The sequence below is a fragment of the Microcebus murinus genome, chromosome 2 (genome assembly GCF_040939455.1).
Source record: "Microcebus murinus isolate Inina chromosome 2, M.murinus_Inina_mat1.0, whole genome shotgun sequence".
Taxonomy (NCBI): Eukaryota; Metazoa; Chordata; class Mammalia; order Primates; family Cheirogaleidae; genus Microcebus; species Microcebus murinus.
Window position 1 is genome coordinate 19,426,454 of NC_134105.1, and position 22,107 is coordinate 19,448,560.

Genomic DNA, 22,107 nt, shown 5'->3' on the forward strand with positions numbered 1-22,107 from the left:
CCTCTCCCCAGTCCCTGTCAATAAGTAATATGTATACCCTGTATAGAAGTCCATGAAAAAAATAAATAAATAAAAATAAGTAATATGTAAACTGTCTCTGTGTATTTACCTGTTCTGGATATTTCCTATAAATGAAATCATACAATATGTAGCTTTTTGTGTCTGGTTCCTTTCACTTAGCATAATGTTTTCAAGGTTTATCCAAAGTGTAGTATTGGCCTGGCACAGTGGCTCACGCCTGTAATCCTAGCACTCTGGGAGGCTGAGGCAGGAGGGTCGCACAAGGTCAGGAGTCTGAAACCAGCCTGAGCAAGAGCGAGACCCCCGTCTCTACTAAAATAGAAAGAAATTAATTGGTCAACTAAGAATATATACAGAAAAAAAAAATTAGCTGGGCATGGTGGTGCATGCCTGTAGCCCCAGCTATTCCAGAGGCTGAGGCAGTAGGATTGCTTAAACCCAGGAGTTTGAGGTTGCTGTGAGCTAGGCTGACGCCACGGCACTCTAGTCTGGGCAACAGAGTGAGACCCTGTCTGAAAAAAACAAAAAACAAAAAACAAAGTGTAGTATTTATCAGTACTTCATTCCTGTTTTATGGCTGAATAATATTCCACTGTATGTTTATACCACAATTAATGTACCCATTCATCAGTTAATGGACATTTGGGTTGTTTCCACCTTTTGGCTATTTTGAAATAGTGCTGCTATGAACATGCATGTACATGTATTTGTTTGAGTACCTATTTTCAACTTTGTGGGGGTTTGTACCTAGAAGTGAAATTGCTGAGTCATGTGGCAAATCTACATTTAATTTTCTGAGCAAATGCCAAGTTGTTTTCCACCATGACTGATCTATTTCACATTCCCACAAGCAATGTACAAGGGCTGCAATTTCTCCACATTGTCACTGTTATTTCCCCTTTTATTGTTAATAATTATACCATCTCGTAGTGCCTAGATGGATCTTTTCCATAAACTCAGCAAGATCTTCCACTGGATGTTCAGCCTAGGACATGATCGAGAAACAGCAGTATCTGAGAACTAGAAACAGTTTCTGCGACTGGCCTGGCACTTAAAGATCATCTAGAAACACACCAAACTATTATTACTAGGTTGGGGGCCTATAAGATCATTATTTCCATCATTCTACTTTTGTGTTTTCCAAAATTTTCTGCAAGGAACATTTGAAAATTTGCTCTGCAGACATTTCTTCCCATTTAAGTAATACAAACCAGGAATGGTATTTTCCCAGCCAAAGGAGGATCAATAAAACCAGTTCTGCTGGACACAGTGCCTCAGGAGAACTGCTTGAGGCCTGGAGTTGGAGACCCGCCTGAGCAAGTGTAAAAGTGTAAGACCTTCCCCACATCTCTACCAAAAAATAGAAAAATTAGCCAGACCTGGTGGCACCTGCCTGTAGTCCCAGCGGGGGAGGGGGCGGGGAGGGGGAGGAGCTGAGGCAAGAGAATCGCTTGAGCCCAGGAGTTTGAGGTTGCTGTGAGCTATGATGACGCCACGGCACACTAGCCCGGGAAACAGAGCGAGACCCTGCCTCAAAAAAATAAAAAATAACGACTTTAGGATTAGAATCGTGGGCTGGAGTTGGATGCCACGCTTCATTCTGATGGGTCCAAGGGCCAAAATTTCGGCTTCTGACATTCTCCTCATCCCCCTCTACAACCTCCTCTGTGTCATTATTAGCTACGAAGCTTTGGCCACTTATTAGCGGTTGGCTAAAAACAGGTCCACATCTTGCTCAGGATTCGCTGTGAGCTCCCGGAATCCCGCCTCCTCTCTCCCATGATTCGCTACTCCTGTATTCATTCCGCCCCTCCATCGAACAGATTGGGTGCTTGGCCATCCTCGTCATTAGCGCGTTCAGAGAGGCTGTTGCCGCAGTGACCTGAGAGAAGCTCTGGCAACTATGGCAGTCTCGGTGTTGGCGGTGCGGTCGCGGCTTGGCATGTGGGGCGTGAAGGCCGTCCAAGCCCGAGGCTTCGGCTCGGATCAGGTACGCAGCAGCAGTGTCCGCTGCCCCAACCCTGAACGCGGGTTCCATCTTCCCTTCCGCACCTTTACCTATGTCCCCGTCTCTCCCCAGGCCGAGCATACCGACAGGGGCGCGGGCTCGATTAGGGATGCTGGTGGAGCCTTCGGAAAGAGAGAGCAGGCGGAAGAAGATCGATATTTCCGGTGAGGCCCTCGAGATCCCAAGTACATCCCTACATCTCCCAGGGAAGATGGAAGATCTCCCATCTTCCAGTCCAAGGCACCCTACCTGGTTCCTGGGAGCGGTCCAACCCACAGCAGAATTCCCAGACCCATCACAACCTAACACTTGAGGACCCGGACCGTTGCCACCTATAGGGTGCTCCCAGTTCCTTGCTAAACAGTCCCAGGGCCCCCAAACCCAAGCCATTTCCACCGGCGGGTCTCCAGAGAAATTTAAACCCATGGCTCAACTCCTTTATCAATTACCATCTCCCCCTGCATGGAGTTTCCCCCGATCTGCGAAATGCCCCCATTTTCTTCACGCAGTGTCTAGATCCGACTGTCCAGTACTCGCAGACCCTCTGAGCCCGACTCCCTTGGTTTTCACCCTCCTATCGTCCACTCTACGCTTTTTCTCCCCCACACGCCTTAGCTTGGCAAGCCCACGTTCATTCCTTAAAGCTGCAGACTTTCTCAGCGGTTTCTAGATCCTCATGCGTGTCCAGTTCTGCCAGAGTGGGTGGGTCCTAGGAGCTGGTAGAACTTGCTTATGGTTGGACTCCAACCCTTCCTGGAGACCTTGGCTCTACTCAGCCCAGCCCAGACCCGAGGCTGTAGATTTACCTCTCTCTCTTAGAAGTAGGGAGTGGGCTGAGCCTATCAGCTTCCTTTCCCGGCCCTGAGTTATCTTTAATTGACTTTTGTCTACACTGGGGAGCAGCAAGGAACTAATCTTCCTTCTGCGTGTTATTGAGAATTTGTGGCACCTGCCTTACCAGAGAGCCAAGGTACAGCCGTTAGAGACCGTGTAGTTGGGTCTCTACATTTTATAGTTAAGGAAAACAGAGCTAAATGTGGCTGAACCAACATTTTAATCTAGTCCTTCTTGACACCTAGATTGAACTGCCAAGTACTGCCTATGCAAGAAACTCCTCCTTTTTTGGCCCTTACAGTGGGCCACACATTTCTCTAGGCAAAGAAGGCCCTAGATAAATTCGGAGAGGAGATGGATATTTGTCCTTTAACCACATCGCTTTCTCTCTCTCCCTCCTTTTTGCTCCTTTTTTCCCCTAGAAAGGCACTCAGGTGCTCTGGATTGTTCCTCCAATAAGGTGTTGGGGATTTAGGCTACATCTCTCTGGAGTTTTCAATTTTCAAGAGGAATCTGAAAGGAATCGCTCATTAATGGTGGAGTTTCAGGCATTAGCACAAGGAAAATGGAATCATTTTGGTCATTTCCTTAAGATGCTATACCTCAATTTGAGATGGCGATTGTGGGTTAAAAGAGGATGACCAGCCAGACTCCATGGTATTAGGACTCCTGTACTTTGCCTTAGGTATTGCAGGTTATACTTAGAGATCTCTTTTTTTTTTGAACAGTCTCGCTCTGTTGCCCAGGCTAGAGTGAGTGCTGTGGTGTCAGCCTAGCTCACAGCAACCTCAAACTCCTGGGCTCAAGCAATCCTACTGCCTCAGCCTCCCGAGTAGCTGGGACTACAGGCATGCACCACTATGCCTGGCTAATTTTTTTTATATATATTAGTTGGCCAATTAATTTCTTTCTATTTATAGTAGAGACGGGATCTCGCTCTTGCTCAGGCTGGTTTTGAACTCCTGACCTCGAGCAATCCGCCCGCCTCGGCCTCCCAGGGTGCTAGCATTACAGGCATGAGCCACCATGCCTGGCCTAGAGATCTCTTTAGAGTAAAGGATTGACATTAAACTCTGAGTCACTGTGTCTTCATAGGGCGCAGACTAGAGAACAACTGGCAGCCTTGAAAAAACACCACGAAGATGAGATTGGTCATCATAAGAAGGAGATTGAGCGTCTGCAGAAAGATATTGAGCGACATAAACAGGAGATCGACAAGATAAAAAAGGATGATTAAATGCACACAGTTCCCCATAGAATGGCACATATCATTGCCCACTTCTATGTAGACATAGTTCTGGTTTAATTAATATTTGTGTGCCACTAACAGATTCTAATAAATTGTCATCAGTGAAATGTCTCTGATGTCTTCTCTGTGGAAGGGGGTAGAGGGACAGACACTACTGGACTGCCAAAATGAAATAGACAGGTCCCTCCAATAGGGAGTTCACAATCAAAGCACAATGTGATAAGTACTGTGAAACAACATGGAGGCAATGAGGGGTAAGTGTGACATCTGACACAGACAAGGGATTCCTCCTCAGTCTAGTTAGAAGCATTCAGAGAAAGCTTAAAGGATAAATCCCAATCCAAAGCACAAAGACCAGGAGCAAACTGGAGAACAGAGAGGGATCATTGCTTCAAAGATGCAATTCAAGGTACCATCATTAATAATACCATTTGGCATTTATAAAATGGTTTAGAGTACTCCTCGTATGAACCAGTCATCTTTGTTCTAATTTTGCAGATTGAGAGAACTGGAATTAGAAATCCTGTATTGCCTACAGTCACTCAATACATTGGAGTTGAGACTTGCATCCAGGTTCTGTGAATACTAATCAAGTCTATTAATAGCAGAAAATCAGAATTATTTTATAGGTTATATTTTGCTTTGCCAAGTGTTCTTGTTTCAAATTAGACTTTAAGGCCTAAATTTTTTTTTTTTTTTTTTTGGAGACAGTCTTGCCCTGTCCCCCAGCTAGAGTGCAGTGACATTATCATAGTCAAACTCCTGAGCTCAAGGGATCCTCCCACCTCAGCCTCTCAGTGCTAGGATTACTGGCAGGCTAGAGCCACTGTGCTGGCCTTAACTAAATTATTATTCAAACTCATTGTGTTAACTCCTCTAGACAAAAAAACTTGAGGTGATATTTAGACCATTTAGAAAAACATTTTCATTTCACGAGTTCAATATATTATTTGCCCAGAATTGTGATGAGTCATTTGTTACAAGACCCTATCTCACAAAGGCCGGGGCCATGGAATGATAAAAATTGAACAGTCATTGACTTTGCCCATGTAGATAATATACTAGATGGCTGTTTCCAAAACTTGCTTGCTCATTAAACTGAACATTTTGAATTATAATGCTGCTGTTGGGAGTTTTATAGATGTTCTGAGGTGTGAGTGCTGAGATTCAAGTGTCCAAAAGCAAAATAACCTCAAAGATTAAGTTCAAGAAATTATCATCTTTAGGTCAGGATTGAAAAAAAAAAAATAAAGGAAGAAAAAAAAGAAATGATCATACTAAGTGAAATGCTTTTTTATAAACTTTACAACAAAACAAAATTTGAAAAGCTTAAAAGATTAGGAAGAAGTTTTAACATCTTCCATTTTGCACATTTATAACCAAAAAACAAAGCATACAAAATCCCCTAAATTTGTAGATGATAGTATTTTTGTGACTTCTTATAATCAACAATTGGCCTTATTAGTAATGATGTTCCTGGTGACAAAAAAAAAAAGAATGATGTTCCTGAGCTGATTTCTCAATAGGGATGTGCCATTACACTATATTTTATTTTAAATAAAAATCAGTCTAATGATAATTGAACAAAACAAGCAAAAAGTTGGAAGAAAGTGCAGATGAAAGAATCATGGCTTGAATTCTTAAAAAGATTAAATAAATAATTTTTGGAGCAGGCTAATTTAAATATACCTGAACTTTGTGAAAATGGTGACTCACGGTCTTTTTGTTATGATATACCTGTAGTTAATTTTTCTATCATGCTACAATAAAAGCAAGATGTTAAGTATTGAGTAATATCACAAATATATGTTAAAACTCTAAGTTAATTTATGTGATGTGAACCAGTAACCGTAGAAAAATAGCCTAGGTCGTAAGTTTCATCTGGGACCCAGAAGCACCCCAGATGGTTCTTAAAATCAGGCAAGTTTGGAAAACACTACAATAGCTACAGCAGTGGTTTCACAAGTAATGTTAGTATCACCTGGGAACTTGTTAGAAATGCAAATTCTCTGGCACCACCACAAAACTGCTGAAATGGGGTGTTCAACCCAGCAATCTTACCCTTCCAGTTGATTCTGTTATGTACTGAGATTTAAGGACTACTGTAGTATACAGGTAGTTTCTCATGGAAACTACTGACAATTTTTGAATAAACAACACTTTTTATAAAGGCAGGTTATTATGCATAAAAATTATACACATTTAATATAGTTCTTAATATGAATGCTGCTTTAGGATTTAGAAATAAAAATGTTAAGAATTTTCTTGTATGAAACATTAACATTTTAGAACATAGCATTCTGCAGAATACAATTTGGAAAATACTTCACTAGCTTATTGCATTTGTTAAAATCCTTTTTGTTCACACGTAACAGAAACCAGCACTGGCTATTAATTTATTGGAATAGAGGCTATTGTCTCACAAAATCTCAAGAAGACTTGCACAGACAAGACTTGGGAAAGGAAGACACCAGAGTAGCTCTGTGAACTGCAGGAACAGATCTGTCTAAGCAGCTTCCAAACCATCTGTGTCAGAATCATTGGGGTCCTTGCTTTTTTGTAAGAGGTCTGTGAAGTTTTATGCAATGAAATTATTTAACAATTGCACAACAATATATATTTATGGAGCACATTACAATTATTTGCTCATTAAATCTCAGGATGTTTTTGGCAAATAGGTCCTTTACATTAGTTTAATTTTTTTTCTTGTTTGTATTTAAAAAAAAAATTCTGGCCCGGTGCGGTGGCTCACGCCTGTAATCCTAACACTATGGGAGGCCGAGGTGGGAGGATCACTCAAGGTCAGGAGTTTGAAACCAGCCTGAGCAAGAGCAAGACTTCATCTCTACTAAAAATAGAAAGAAATTAATTGGCTAACTAAAAATATACAGAAAAAATTAGTCGGGCATGGTAACGCATGCCTGTAGTCCCAGCTACTCGGGAGGCTGAGGCAGGAGGATCACTTGAGCCCAGGAGTTTGAGGTTGCCGTGAGCTAGGCTGATGCCACAGCACTCTAGCCTGGGCAACAGAGTGAGACTGTCTAAAAATAATAATAATAATAAAAATAATAAAAAATTTTTTTTCCCTCTGTCTACCTGGCCTTAGCACAGACCCCATAGGTTAAGGGTTCAGGCCCACAGACTGCCCCCATTTCAGACTTCAGTCTCAAGTGCAGGCCTCCAGAACTTCTCACCACCACCATTCCACCCCTGCTAAAATTGGAGGTTCTGAAACCCCTTCTGATTGTTCCATTGTTTGTTAGAGCAGCTCACAGAACTCAGGGAAACACTTTCCTTATGTTTTCTATTTTATTATAAAGGATACAACTTGGGAACAGCCAGATGAAGAGATACATAAGGCAAGCGATTGTGGGGGGCGGCAACCCCGGAGCTTCCATGCCCCCCCAGGACCCACCCTCCAGGCACCGCCACAGTATTCAGCAACCTGGAAGCCTAGTTTAATTTTATAACCAAAGGAACTGAAGCAGGGAAGTTACTGCGAAGTAACTTTCACGAGGTCATACTATCAGGTTTCTGCTGATCAAAGTCTTTACTTCAGAACTCTTGCTCCCACAACCTGGAGTTGCAGTTCCAATGTCATGGTATAGCTATTATCTCCCTCTTCGATGTGGAACAAATCAGAGGATATGCATGGACATCTGGGGGTGGATGGTAAAAGCAAAGGCTCTTGGCAATAAATGTGGAAGTGCTGGTGTTGGTGCTGGCATTCATTGGCTTTTTGGCTGTGACATAAACCCCATCAGCATGTCTATGCATGCTTACATGATGCCAACACACATTTACGATAGAGCCTAGTTTGAGATTTTCACACTGTTAAGTCTAAGTTGTAGTTCTCAGCACAGGCTGCACATTGAAATACCTGAAAAGCTTTATAAATAAAACCTCAGGGCTGGGCAGGGTGGCTCATGCCTATAATCCTAGCACTTTAGAAGCCCCAGGGAGGAGGATCACTGGAGCCCAGGAGTTTGAGGTTACAGTGAGCTATGATCATGCCACTGTACTCCAGCCTGGGCAACATAGCGAGACTCTTGTCAATAAATAAATAAACTTCAGGAGTAATGAAATCCAAATCTCTAAGATTGGAGCCTGGGCATCAGTACAGGCATGCCTCCTTTTATTGTGCTCACTTTATTGAGCTTCACGGATAACTGCATTTTTCTACAGATTGAAGGTTTGTGGCAACCCTGCATCAAGCAAGTCTATCAATGCCACTTTTCCAACAGCCTGTGCCCACTTCATCTCTCAGTGTCACATTTTGGTAATTTTCATAATATTTCAACCTTATCTTTACTATTATTCTATCTGTTATGGTGATCTGTGATCAGTGATCTTTGACATTACTATTGTAATTATTTGGGGGCACCGTGAAATGTACCTATATAAGACAGAGAACTTAATTGATAAATGTATGTTCTGACTGTTCCACTCACTGGCCATTATCCCATCTCTCTCCCTCTCCTAGTCCCTGAGACACAACAATATTAAAATTGAGCCAATTAAGAACCCTACAATGGCCTCTAAGTGTTCAGGAGAAAGGAAGAGTCACATGTCTCTCACTTTAAATCAAAAGCTAACAATGATTAAGCTTAGCTAGGAAGGCGTATCAAAAGTTGGAACAGGTCAAAAACTAGGCCTCTTATGCCAAATAGCCAAGTTGGAAATGCAAAGGAAACATTCTTAAAGAAAACTAAAAAAAAAAAAAAAATAAAATAAAAAAAAAATAAAAAAATAAAAAAAAAAGAAAACTAAAAGTGCTACTACAAAGAATACGTGAATAACAAGAAAACAAAACAGATCTGTTGCTGATACGGAGAAAGTTTTTTTGTTGGTTTTTTTTTTTTTTTTGAGACAGAGTCTTGCTTTGTTGCCCAGGCTAGAGTGAATGCCATCAGCCTAGCTCATAGCAACCTCAATCTCCTGGGCTCAAGCAATCCTACTGTCTCAGCCTCCCGTGTAGCTGGGACTACAGGCATGCGCCACCATGCCCGGCTAATTTTTTCTATATATATATTAGTTGGCCAATTAATTTCTTTCTATTTATAGTAGAGTTGGGGGTCTCGCTCTTGCTCAGGCTGGTTTTGAACTCCTGACCTTGAGCAATCCGCCTGCCTTGGCCTCCCAGAGTGCTAGGATTACAGGCGTGAGCCACCGCGCCCAGCCCAGAGAAAGTTTTAGTGGTCTGGATAGAAGATCAAACCAGCCACAACATTGCCATAAGCCAAAACCTAATCCTGAGCAAAGTGGTAACTCTCTTCAATTCTAGAAAGGCTGAGAGAAGTGAGGAAGCTACAGAAGAAAAGTTGGAAGCTAGCAAACTTCAGTTAGTTCATGAGATTAAAGAAAAGAAGCTGTCTCCATAACATTATGAAAGTGCAAGGTGAAGCAGCAAGTTTTGATGGAGAAGCTGCAGCAAATTATCCAGTGGTCTAGCTAAGGTCTTTGATGAAGATGACCACACTAAACTACAGATTTTCAATGTAGATGAAATAGCTTTATAGTGAAAGATGCCATCTAGAAATTTTATAGCTAGAGAGGAGAAATCAATGCCTGGTTTCAAAGCTTCAAAGAACAGTCTGACTCTCTTGTTAGGGGCTAATGCAGCTGGTGACTTTAGTTGACACCAATGCTCATTTACCATTCTGAAAATCCTAGGGCTCTTAAGAATTACGGTAAATCTACTTAGCCTGTGCTCCATGAATGAACAACAAAACCTGGATGACAGCACATTGGTTTATAGCATGGTTGGACTGAATGTTTTAAGCCCACTGCTGAGACCTAGTGCTTAGAAAAAAAAAGATTCCTTTCAAAATATTACTGCTCATTGATAATGCAACTGTCCACCCAAGAGCTCTGATGGAAATATACAAAGAGATTAATGTTGTTTTCATGCCTGCTAACCAACATCCTTTCTGGAGCCCATGGATCAAGGAGTAATTTCAATTTTCAAGTCTCATTACTTAAGAAGTACATTCCTTAAGGCTTTAGCTGACATACATAGTGATTCCTTTGATAGATGTGGGCAATGAATACTGAAAATGAGGCTGAGGCAATAGGATAGCTTGAGCACAGGAGATTGAGGTTGCTGTGAGCTAGGCTGATGCCACAGCACTCACTCTAGCCTGGGCAACAGAGTGAGACTCTGTCTCAAAAAAAAAAAAAAATGAATAAATAAACATTAACTCAAGTTGGGAAGAATTTGATTTCAACCCTCAGGGGTGACTTTGGAGCACTTTGGGTGATTCAAGACTTCATTGGAGGAAGTAACTGTAAATGTGGTGGAAATAGTAAGAGAACTAGAATTAGAAGTCTGAGACATTTGATTGAATTGCTGCAATCTCATGATAAAACTTGAGCAGATCAAGAGTTGCTTCTTACAGATGAATAAAGAAAATAGTTTCTTTTAGACAGAATCTGCTCCTGGTGAAGATGCTATGAACATTATTAAAATCACAACAAAGGATTTAGAATATTATGTGAACTTAGTTGATAAAGTGTAGCAAGGTTTGACTCCAATTATTTTTTTGGTTTTGTTGAGACAGGGTCTCGCTCTGTTGCCCTGCCTAGAGTGCAGCGGCATTATCATAGCTCATTACAACCTCTTACTCCTGGGCTCAAGCCATCCTCCTGCCTCAACCTCCTGAGTAGCTGGGACTACAGGCATGCACCAACATGCCCAGCTAATTTTTCTATTTTTTGCAGAGATAGGGTCTCGCTCTTGCTCAGGCTAGTCTTGAAGCCCCAGCCTTAAGCAGTCCTTCTTCCTCGGCCTTCCAAAGTGCTAGGATTACAGGCATGAGCCATAGTACCTGGCCATGACTTCAATTTCGAAAGTTGTTCTACAGTGAGTAAAATGCTATCAAACAGCATTGCATACTACAGAGAAATCTTTCCTGAAAGAAAGAGTCAATTGTTGCAGCCAACTTCATTGTTGTCTTATTTTAAGAAATTGCCTAGCAAGGCATGGTGGTGTGCAACTGTGCTCCTAACTACTCAGGAGGCTAAGGTAGGAGGTTGCTTGAGCCCAGGAGTTGGAGGCTGCAGTGAGGTATGACGGCAATCAACATGGAGGCAAGACCCTCCACCAGCAGAAAGACTATGACTCACTGAAGGCTCAGATGATTGTTAGCATTTTTGTAGGAATAAAGTATTTTTAAATTAAGGTATGTACATTGTGTTTTTAAACATAATGTTATTGCATACTTAAAAGACTATAGTATAGCACAAACATAACTTTTCTTTTTTTTCTTTCTTTTTTTTTTTTTTTTTCAGAGACAGAGTCTCACTCTGTTGCCCAGGCTAGAGTGAGTGCCGTGCCATCAGCCTAGCTCACAGCAACCTCAAACTCCTGGGCTCTAGCGATCCTTCTGCCTCAGCCTCCTGAGTAGCTGGGACTACAGGCGTGCACCACCATGCCCAGCTAATTCTTTTTCTATATATTTTTAGTTGTTCAGCTAATTTATTTCTATTTTTTTAAATAGAGACAGGGTCTCGCTCTTGCTCAGACTGGTCTCGAACTCTTGAGCTCAAATGATCTGCCCACCTCGGCCTCCCAGAATGCTAGGATTACAGGCATGAGCCACCACACCTGGCCCAAACATAACTTTTATATGCACTGAGAAACCAGAAAATGTATGTGACTCACTTTATTTTCATACTCACTTTATTTGCTGTGGTATGGAACTGAACCCACAATATCTCAGAGGTATGCCTGTAATTTCAAAAAGCTCCCCTGGTTTTTCCAATATGTGATTAGAATTGAGCACCACTGGTATGTGGCATATGGTTGGTCAGGTTGTTCACTGCACAAGAACACCAGACTGAGGGGACTAGGGATCACTGAAATTCAGTCTGTACTCTGCTCACCAAGCAGTATACCATATTTTGAAAGGGGCATCTGTTCTGAAAAATAGTCACCTTTTGCCTAATTCCCACAAAGAGGACCTGGAGTCTTTCCCCTATTCTTTTTTTTTTTTTTTGAAACAGAGTCTCGCTTTGTTGCCCAGGCTAGAGTGAGTGCCGTAGCGTCAGCCTAGCTCACAGCAACCTCAAACTCCTGGGCTCGAGTGATCCTTCTGCCTCAGCCTCCCGGGTAGCTGGGACTACAGGCATGCGCCACCATGCCCGGCTAATTTTTTTTTTATATATATGTTAGTTGGCCAATTAATTTCTTTCTATTTATAGTAGAGACGGGGTCTCGCTCTTGCTCAGGGTGGTTTTGAACTCCTGACCTTGAGCAATCCGCCCGCCTCGGCCTCCCAAGAGCTAGGATTACAGGCGTGAGCCACAGCGCCCGGCCATCTTTTTTTTATTATTAATATTTTATTTATTTGTTAAATTATGGCAAGAAGCCTCTTTCCAGAAGAATTTTTTTATTAATATTTTATTTTTCCCCTATTCTTGGATATGCATTGTTGCATATTCTACATATTCCATTTTCATCTTCATATTCCATTTTCATCTTTTTACAAAATGCACTCAGTGAAATTATATTTAACATCTACTATATGCTGGGTGTCTGCTATTCACTGGGGATACAACAAAATAATCATAGCTTCTGTCCTTATGGAACACGCCGCAGCCTTTTGGGAAAGACAAGTAATTAAACAGGGAATTAAACAATGTGGGAAGTGCTCTAAAGAGGGTGAATACAAAGCGCTGTGGAAGGAAACTGGACAGGCACTCCACTCAGACCTGGGGCTCAACGGGACCTCATGGTGGAAGAGATGTACCAGTGACCAGGTAAAAGGGAGAGGGTGGCATTCAAGGCTGAGTAACAGCGTTTGAAGAAGGCTAGCATTGAAAGAGACCACGGGTTATTGGAGAATTGACAATAATTTAGACCATATGATGCATGGAGAGAATGATCAGGGAGGAAGTGTTGGTGAGGTTGACTCTATCAATTTTCCAAGGGCTGGGTTGGCCACATGCAAGCTTAATTGCTGTGTCCCATTTGTCGATCCTTTTCCCTCCCTCCTCTTCCAGTCCTCCCACTCTCCCTCCCTTCCCTCTGCTTGTTAGGTACAATCCTTTGTTAGAGCACAAAATACCTAAACTACTTATACCATACCTCCAGGAATCTATACTTCGAGCGCTAGAAAGAGCAAAAATCTTGGGAACAGGTGAAGGAACAAAGAAGCATGGGGCATGTCACCACTTCATTTAGTGCCACCTGGCACATCCTCACAATTAGCACGTATTTCACAGATTCCTCATTGGTCACCACTGTCTCTGTTTAATTGAGATTAAATTCACATAACACAAAATTAATCATTAACCACTTAAAGTGTAAAATCAAGTGGCATTTAGTATACTCACAATGTTGTGCAAACATTATTTCTATCTATTTTGAAGACATTTTCGCCACCCTAAAAGGAAACTCCCTACCCATTAAGCAGTCACTCTCCATTCCCTGCTCTGCTCAGCCCCTGGCAACCTCTACTTGGCTTTCTGTCTCTATGGACTCGCCTATTCTGAATGTATTATATAAATAGAGTCGTACAATATGTGACCTTTTATGTCTGGCTCCTTTCACTAAGCATGATGTTTGCAAGGTTTATCCAAAGTGTAGCATGTATCAGTACTTCATTTCGTGTTTTTTTTTTTTTTATAGTAGAAGGAGCCAAGCAATGGCTAGTCTTCATTGGAAAGAAGAAACTTTACAGCACATTTCATTTCCAGTAAATTAAATTTACTCAAATTTACTGCAGGGGCTCAGTGTGCCAACTGGTGGGGCACCAGTTTGTAATGGGTTCCACAATTAGGGAATTGCTGGGTCTCGCCTTTGTGCAGCCAGAACCAGATGGTGGCACTGTTGTCCTCTTACAGCCCACTATTTGCTTGTCAGTGATGGAAGAGACTAAATTAGGGTTTTTCCTGGTGCCTAAAGCTGCGTTTGGGGGTAGCATATCGTATGGGTCCAGTCCCTTCCACGCAGCCATCAAGACCTCCCTCTCCTGCCCAGTTGCCTTCTCAGTTGCCTGCTCATTATCAGTAGGAACACCACCTCCAGACACCATGGAGCACACCGCAGTGGGCGCACTGGGACTGCAGGCTCTCAAGGGCCTGCGTGGCCAGCCCTCCAGCTCCATGAAGTAGCCTAAAGCCATCACTTTCATTCCTTTTTCATAGCCAAATAGTATTCTAGTGCACAGGCTTATCAGTTTTGGTTATCTGTTCATCAGCTGATGAACATTTGGGTTGTTTCCACCTTTTGGCTATTGTGAATAGTGCTGCTATTAGCATTCATGTTTGAACACTTGTTTTCTTTAGGGTACATACCGAGGAGTGGAATTACTGGGTCATTTGGTAATGCTATGTTTAAATCATTGAAGAACCATCAAATTGTTTTCCAAAACAACTGTAGCATTTTTTATTCCCACCAGCAATGTACAAGGGTTCTGGTTTTGCTATATCCTGGCCAACACTTATGATATCTGACTTTCTGATTCTAGCCATCCTAGTGGATACAAAGTGGTATCTTATTGTGGTTTTGATTTGCATTTCTCTAATAACTAATAATGTTGAGCATCTTTTCATGCGCTTTTTTTTTTTTTTTTGAGACAGAGTCTCACTTTGTTGCACAGGCTAGAATGAATGCCGTAACATCAGCCTAGCTCACAGCAACCTCAAACTCCTGGGCTCAAGCAATCCTGCTGCCTCAGCCTCCCAAGTAGCTGGGACTACAGGCATGCGCCACCATGCCAGGCTAATTTTTTTCTATATATATTAGTTGGCCAATTAATTTCTTTCTATTTATAGTAGAGATGGGGTCTCACTCTTGCTCAGGCTGGTTTCGAACTCCTGACCTCAAGCAATCCGCCCACCTCGGCCTCCCAGAGTGCTAGGATTACAGGCGTAAGCCACCGCGCCCGGCCTCATGCGCTTTTTGACCATTTGTTTATCTTCTTTGGAGAAATAGCTATTTAAGTCTTTTGTCTATTTTATTATTTATTTATTTAAATTTGGTGTATTATGGGGTTACAAATGTTAAGGTTACGTATATTGCCCATGTCCCCCCCCCTTTTGTCTATTTTAATTGAGTTATTTGTATACTTGTTGTTGATTTATAATAATTCTTTTTATGTTCTGAATACTAGATCCTTATTATATATATAATTTGCCAAAATTTCCTCCCATATTGGGTTGCCTTTTGATTTTCTTACTAATATTCTTTGGGTTTTTTAAAATTATTATTATTGGTGTTGTTGTTAGGCACAGGTTCTCACTCTGTCACCAAGGCTGGAGTGCAGTGGTGTGATCATTCATTTTTTTTTTAACCCTACTAGGAAGTACTTTAATCATTTTTCTTAGAAAAAAGTTTTCAGACACTGACAGTTCACAACATTTCAACAATAAAGTACTGGTTGAGGGGTTTTCAGCAGTTGGGGATTCTAAAATATTAGGAAGAAATGTTGGTATCCTGTTTCATTATAGATGGATGGCATAGGCCATAAATGCAAGACTTCTGGCTGCTAAGCCAGTATCAAAACCCAGTGGAATGACACTTCCTTCTACAGTTTATTTTCTTTCCTTTTGTCTTTCCTATCCCACAGAAATGCCACCATATAAAGCCCAGTAGCCTCTAGCTTAGGCTCCAGCCTTCCTCTTGGGTAGCAAAGGGAGTGAAGGTCACTCTTGAGTTTACGTGCTTTCCTATTCCTCTCCTTGAGGTGGTTCTTCTGTATTCACCTCCTCTTCTTCTCCTTCCTTCTTCTCTGGTGGCTTCTCGTAAGCCTTGTCTGAGGGTGTCACTATCACTCCATCCCAAGTAGATATTTCAGAAGCAAGATAGCTGGCATCACCCTCCTGGCCAAGGATCTTCCTAAAGCCACCATGTGATAGGATTCGGACCAGAGTCTGAGCTGTGTAGCAGACCATGACCTGCTGTTCCAGGGTCATTATTGTGTGTACTCTGAAGTTGCCACTCTCACAGGGGTCAGTGATACCCACTGAACCTGGCAGGAACAGTCCTGCAGCCAGAATCTGCAAGCAACGCCTGTATGCCACGTTTAGAGCCAAAGGCTGTCTGGTGGGGTTGTTCACCACAGCATAATGACCCAGTAGATCAAGGATCCAGGGTGTAAGGGGCTCAAAGCCAGGAAACAAATCCTCAAGTCCTTCAGTAGTCTGATGAGAACTTTAACTGTGGACTGAGAAGCATTTTCCTCAAACCAGTGAGCATGTCTGCTAAGACACTCTGTATATCCACCTTTATATCCAAGTGGAGTTCTGGGTCCAGTTTTTGGAGATTGGGTGGCACTGTTGTAATGTAATAATCTTCACCATAGCATCAGAGAACTGATTTCAAAGCCAGTTACATTGGTCAGCATGGTCAAAACTTCAGAAGAATCCTGCGCTCTTAGGCTTTCCACGACTTTGTTCCCCAGGGCAGCAACAGCTTCCAATGTTGGCAGAATCTTTAGCATTACTACCAGGTCAGCCACATTGTGTCCTGTTGTCATTGTTCCCTTTTTATATGATCCTACCTGTCGGACTTCTTCAATTTGCACTTCAAATGTTCCTGGACCCACAATCAAATTTCAATCACATTATTCATTTTTGTAACCAGAGAAAGGATAGAGGCCTGTTCAGCAGAATTGGGAGCAAGGTCCTGATTCCTCTTCAGCAAGGCCTCACTGAAAAGAAGTTTCATCAGGCGCTGGCTTCACCCCGGGGAAGGCCATTTCACACAAATAGAAATCAAATGGAATATGTGGCACAAAGGGCCTGAACCCTCCTCCTGGGCCACCTCTGGAACCAAAGCGCCCACCACGACCATGGCCTCTGTCACGCCTCATGGCGCCTTAAATCCTGAACAATGGAGGCCGCGCCAACTGCCCCTTTCCTCTGTTGAGCAGACAAGTCGATCATTCATTTTTGAAGCTTACAGAATGTGAGGGAAGCAAAATATAAACAAGTAAGTATACATGTGAGGTGGAAGAAAATTAAAGCAGGGTAAAAGGACATAAAGTCGGCCGTGCGCGGTGGCTCACACCTGTAATCCTAGCACTCTGGGAGGCCGAGGCGGGCGGATTGCTCAAGGTCAGGAGTTCGAAACCAGCCTGAGCAAGAGCGAGACCCCCATCTCTACTATAAATAGAAAGAAATTAATTGGCCAACTAATATATATAGAAAAAATTAGCCTGGCATGGTGGCGCATGCCTGTAGCCCCAGCTACTTGGGAAGCTGAGGCAGAAGGATTGCTTGAACCCAGGAGTTTGAGGTTGCTGTGAGCTAGGCTAATGCCACGGCACTCACTCTAGCCTGGGCAACAAAGCGAGACTCTGTCTCAAAAAAAAAAGAAGGACATAAAGTGGCTGGAGGTAAACTATTTTATATAGTATGATCTGATAAGGTTGTGACATTATATATAGAGTTAGCTGATAAGGAGATGCCTTAGAATATAATATAATAACATGAGTTAGGAAGATACAGAGCATTCCAAGATGAGGTCTAATAGCAAGGCCCTGACACAAGAGTGGTTTGACAGGGACAAAGAACAGCAAAGTGACCAGCATAGCTGGAGCAGAGTGAGCAAGAAGGAGAGAAATAGGAAATAATGGGGTGAGAGGTATATGTGAGGTTGCACATTCTGTAGCAAAATTTCCATTTCTGGACACTCCGTTCCATTTAATTTGGATTTATGCAAATTGACTGACTTTGGCCTGGTCTTACCAAGAAAAATAAATACTTCAAGTTAATGAGTAAAGAACCAAATGAGGTAGTTAAAAGAGCTTGGATGAGATGAGAAATCCTGGCTCTAATCCTTATTCTGTCACTGCCTTGCATTCTGACCTTGAGCAAAGGTGTATGTGAGAAGGGATGAGCAAGAGGATAGGAAATAAAGGATGAAAAGAAGACACAAAACTATCAGGGGGCTTTGAATGCCATGTTAAGAAATCTTGGCCTTGTCCAGGAGCTTCAAACTCAGGTTCCAACAGAGGCCAGGCAGGTAACATAAATGAGTCAAATGTCCCATTTGTTACTGTTATGGAAACTGAGACCTGGAAAAGACAAGCCCATTTACTAAGTCTGGCTGATGGCCCCTAGAATGCAGATTTGATGTTGCCAGATCTGCCTGTTTTCTAAGAGAATTCATGAATTGGAGACTTTATGTGAAATCTCTCATCAATTTTTAAATCTAAGTCATTTAAACCCAGAGGATTGAATGATATATATTAGCAAACCAAATTAAGATCCATTAAATGTCCAACTACAACCAGGACAATGTGAACCAGAAAGGTTTTTTTCTTATTTTAAAAAAATTTTTGCAGCCGGGTGCAGTGGCTCACGCCTATGGTCCTAGCACTCTGGGAGGCCCAGGCAGGAGGATCGCTCGAGATCAGGAGATCAAGACCAGCCTGAGCAAGAGTGAAACCCCATCTCTACTCAAAATAGAAAGAAATTAGCTGGACAACTAAAAATATATAGAAAAAATTAGCCAGGCATGGTGGTGCATCCCTGTAGTCCCAGCTACTTGGGCGGCTGAGGCAGCAGGATTGCTTGAGCCCTGGAGTTTGAGGTTGCCATGAGCTAGGCTGATGCCATGGCACTTTAGCCTGGGCAACAGAGTGAGACTGTCTCAAAAAAAAAAAAAAAAAATTGGGGGGACTGCAAACTAGTAAGACCTCTGTAGAAAGTAATATGGAGCTACCTCAAAGAGCTACAAGTAGAACTACCATTTGATCTAGCAATCCCATTACCAGGCATCTACCCAGAGGAAAAAAAGACATTTTATAAAAAAGCCATCTGCACTAGAATGTTTATAGCAGCATAATACGCAATTGCAAGGATGTGGAAACAATCCAAGTGCCCATCATTACATGAGTGGATTAATAAAATGTGGTATATGTACACCATGGAGTTCTACTCAGCCACAAAAAACAATGGTGATCTAGCATCTCTTGTATTATCCTGTATAGAGCTGGAGCCCATTCTACTAAGTGAAATATCCCAAGAATGCAAAAAAAAAAGCACCACATGTACTCACCATCAAATTGGTATTAACTGATCAACACTTAAGTGCACATATACAATATAGTAGTAACATTCATCGGGTGTGGGGGAAGATGGGAGGCAGGAGGAGGGGATGGGTATATATATGCACACCTAATGGGTGAGGTGCACACCATCTGGGGGATGGACATGCTTGAAGCTCTGACTCAGGTAGGGCAAAGGCAATATATGTAGCCTAAACTTTTGTATCACTGTAATGTGCTGAAATAAAAAAAAAAAAAACAGATAAACTTCATTAAGAACTCTGTGTTTAAAGAGTTAGTAAGGCTCTAAAAACTCTTAGTACAAAATAGCTATTGTGGCTTTGGGAAGTACAGTGCTACTGTGTATCTTCAAACATGTAGAAAATTTGAATACCAATGTGTCTTCTATCTCAATAAAATAATTGTTAACATGAAAAAAAAATAAAATTTTGCATAGAGGGCTTTCCTGTGAAAACCAGAAAACCTGCCAGACAAATTCTAAAAGACCTGTAATCACTCAAGAATTTTGTGCCCAGTAGTCACTTGCTCAGAGTATTTTCGTATGTATTTATTTATCTGAGCTATTTATATGTCCTTTTGTCTTATGACCTGTTTGATCTTGGCAGCCGGATTTGGGGCATTGTACTCTGTACTCTCCCGATCCCCCGCCCCACCCACACCCTCACCCAAGCACAGTGTCAGGCCCAACTTCAGCATAATGTTCAAAGAAACAAACTGCTTAAAAGATTTACAATTAGCATCAAGAGTCTTAAATAGGCCAGGTACAGTGGCTCATGCCTATAATTCCAGCATTTTGGGAGGCTACCTGCGAGGATCACTTCAGGCCAGGAGTTCGAGAACAGCCCTGAGCAACATAGTTAGATGCCCATCTCTACAAAAAAATAATAATAATAATAAATAAATAAAAAGAAAAAAAATTAGCCGGATGTGGTGGCACCTGTCTGTGGTTTCAGCTACTCCGGAGGCTGAGGCCTGGGGAGGATTGCTTGAGCCCTCAAGGAGGTTGCAGGTTGCAGTGAGCTATGATCACCCCACCGCACTCTAGCCTGGATGACAGAGCTATGCTCTGTCTCTAAAAAAACATTAAAAATAAAATAAATAAAAGAAGAAAAACTCATGAACACAGACAGTAGATTGGTGGTTACCAGAAGCTGGGAGGGGGAGGAGGAGGGAGGGTGGAGGGAGGAGGGAGATGGGGGAAAGAATCTAAATGTATTTATTACCACTGAGCTGTACACTTAAAAATGATAAAGATGATAAGTTATATGTGTATATTTTATCGCAATACAATTAAATTTAAAAAACAAAAGACAAAAAAGGGAAAAAAGAAAAACAGCAGGCGAGGCATTCCCGATGCCACCCTGCGGAGGCGGGGCCGCCCGCCACGATTCACACCAATCAGAGCCCGGTTGATAGGCAGAGCCGGGAGAATTCGGGGACACTCCCCGCCCATCAAACAGCCATGGGGATTGGCTGCTGTAATCAGCCTGGAAACTCGCCTGGGCCTATCCGGCGAGCCGCTGAGGGCTACTATTGGCTGCCAAGAAACCCGCTCCTCTCCCTGCTCATTGGCCGCCGCGGTTTACGAAAGAGGAGCCTGTTGCTGAGCAAAAAGTGAGTGCTGCAGTTTTCGCTGAAGAGACAGACGTTTGGTCTGAAACCATACGGGGTGCTCACGGGTCAAAAAACAATCCTAGCCACCATTTATTAAGCTGCTACTAAATGGCCAGGCTCCGTGCTCCGAACATTTAAATATTAATGGTTATAGCCACCTTTCTTGAACACCCACTATCTGCCAGTCACTGGGCTCTGAAATAAGAATAGTAACAATATAAATAATAACGACAGTTTATTGAGCACTTAATCTGCATCAAGCCTTGTTAAGGGCCTTGTGTGCATTAGTTCTTCTCCCAACAGCCCCATGGAGGTAACTGGTGCCCCATTTTACACAGCAGGAAACCGAGGTTCAGAGAGGTGAAGTGACTTGCCCATGTTCTCACAGGGATGGTCGGAACTGGAACCTTCAACTCCGATATCTCGATTCCAAGTCCAGCTTTTTCTGGGAGAGGATCGGGGTACTGAAATCTTTTGGGGTTAGTAGGGAGGAGTAGGACAGGGTAGTGGTAAGGGCCAGGGGCGTTGTTTCAGGGTCAGGCCTCAGGGTGGCTCTCTGAGTCTGGGATGTGTAGAGCCTCTGCGCGTGGAGCGGTGGGAGGAGACAAGAAAAAAAGGGAGTAGTTGTTTTCTCTGGAAATGTGAGGCTCCTGAGGCAACCTATTAAGGTGTAAGTGGCCCTAGACTGGGGGCCGGACTTCAAGATTCTAGTCTCCACTCTGGCCAACTTGCTGGGGGACCTGGGGCAAATTCCTTCTCTCTGTGAGAGGGAGTAAGCAATGGGAAGTGCATTCGGGCTGTGAAGTCTTTGGAGTCTGGTCCTTGCTGGCAGCAGGGAGAATCTTTTTTTTTTTTTTTTTTTTGAGACAGAGTCTCGCTTTGTTGCCCAGGCTAGAGTGAGTGCTGTGGCATCAGCCTAGCTCACAGCAACCTCAAACTCCTGGGCTCAAGCAATCCTGCTGCCTCAGCCTCCCGAGTACCTGGGACTACAGGCATGTGCCACCATGCCCGGCTAATTTTATATATATATATATTAGTTGGCCAATTAATTTATTTCTGTTTATAGTAGAGATGGGATCTCGCTCTTGCTCAGGCTGGTTTCGAACTCCTGATCTCGAGCAATCTGCCCGCCTCGGCTTCCCAGAGTGCTAGGATTACAGACAGCTGTGAGCCACCGCGCCCGGCCAGCAGGGAGAATCTTTAACAACCACACAATCTTTACTCAACTGTTGCCAGGCTTCTTTTCAAGGCATTGAGGCGGTGACATGGTACCTGACAATCCTATAAACTCAAAACGGTTTGTGTCAGCCCTTTCCAGGTTCTGAGCTGTAGCAGGGTCTGGCCTACAGGTGGTGTTGAGG

The 22,107-nt window shown here is 42.8% G+C and overlaps 1 protein-coding gene, 1 non-coding gene and 1 pseudogene across 2 annotated transcripts; 1 reads left to right on the plus strand and 2 right to left on the minus strand.

Annotated features, from left to right (window-relative positions):
• Nucleotides 1-1,836: 1,836 nt before the first annotated feature.
• On the plus strand, nt 1,837-4,219 carry ATP5IF1 (ATP synthase inhibitory factor subunit 1). The gene is made up of 3 exons (XM_012750859.3): nt 1,837-2,011; nt 2,102-2,193; nt 3,959-4,219. Exons 1-3 carry the CDS (start codon nt 1,925-1,927, stop codon nt 4,098-4,100), a joined length of 321 nt encoding a protein of 106 aa, XP_012606313.1. The 5' UTR covers nt 1,837-1,924; the 3' UTR covers nt 4,101-4,219.
• An 11,542-nt stretch (nt 4,220-15,761) lies between these two features.
• On the minus strand, nt 15,762-17,033 carry LOC105863577 (interleukin enhancer-binding factor 2 pseudogene; annotated as a pseudogene).
• A 2,534-nt stretch (nt 17,034-19,567) lies between these two features.
• Nucleotides 19,568-19,630, minus strand: LOC142869801 (U7 small nuclear RNA). Its single transcript, XR_012918356.1, has one exon. It is a non-coding gene; the product is annotated as a U7 small nuclear RNA (small nuclear RNA).
• Between the last annotated feature and the right edge of the window lie 2,477 nt (nt 19,631-22,107).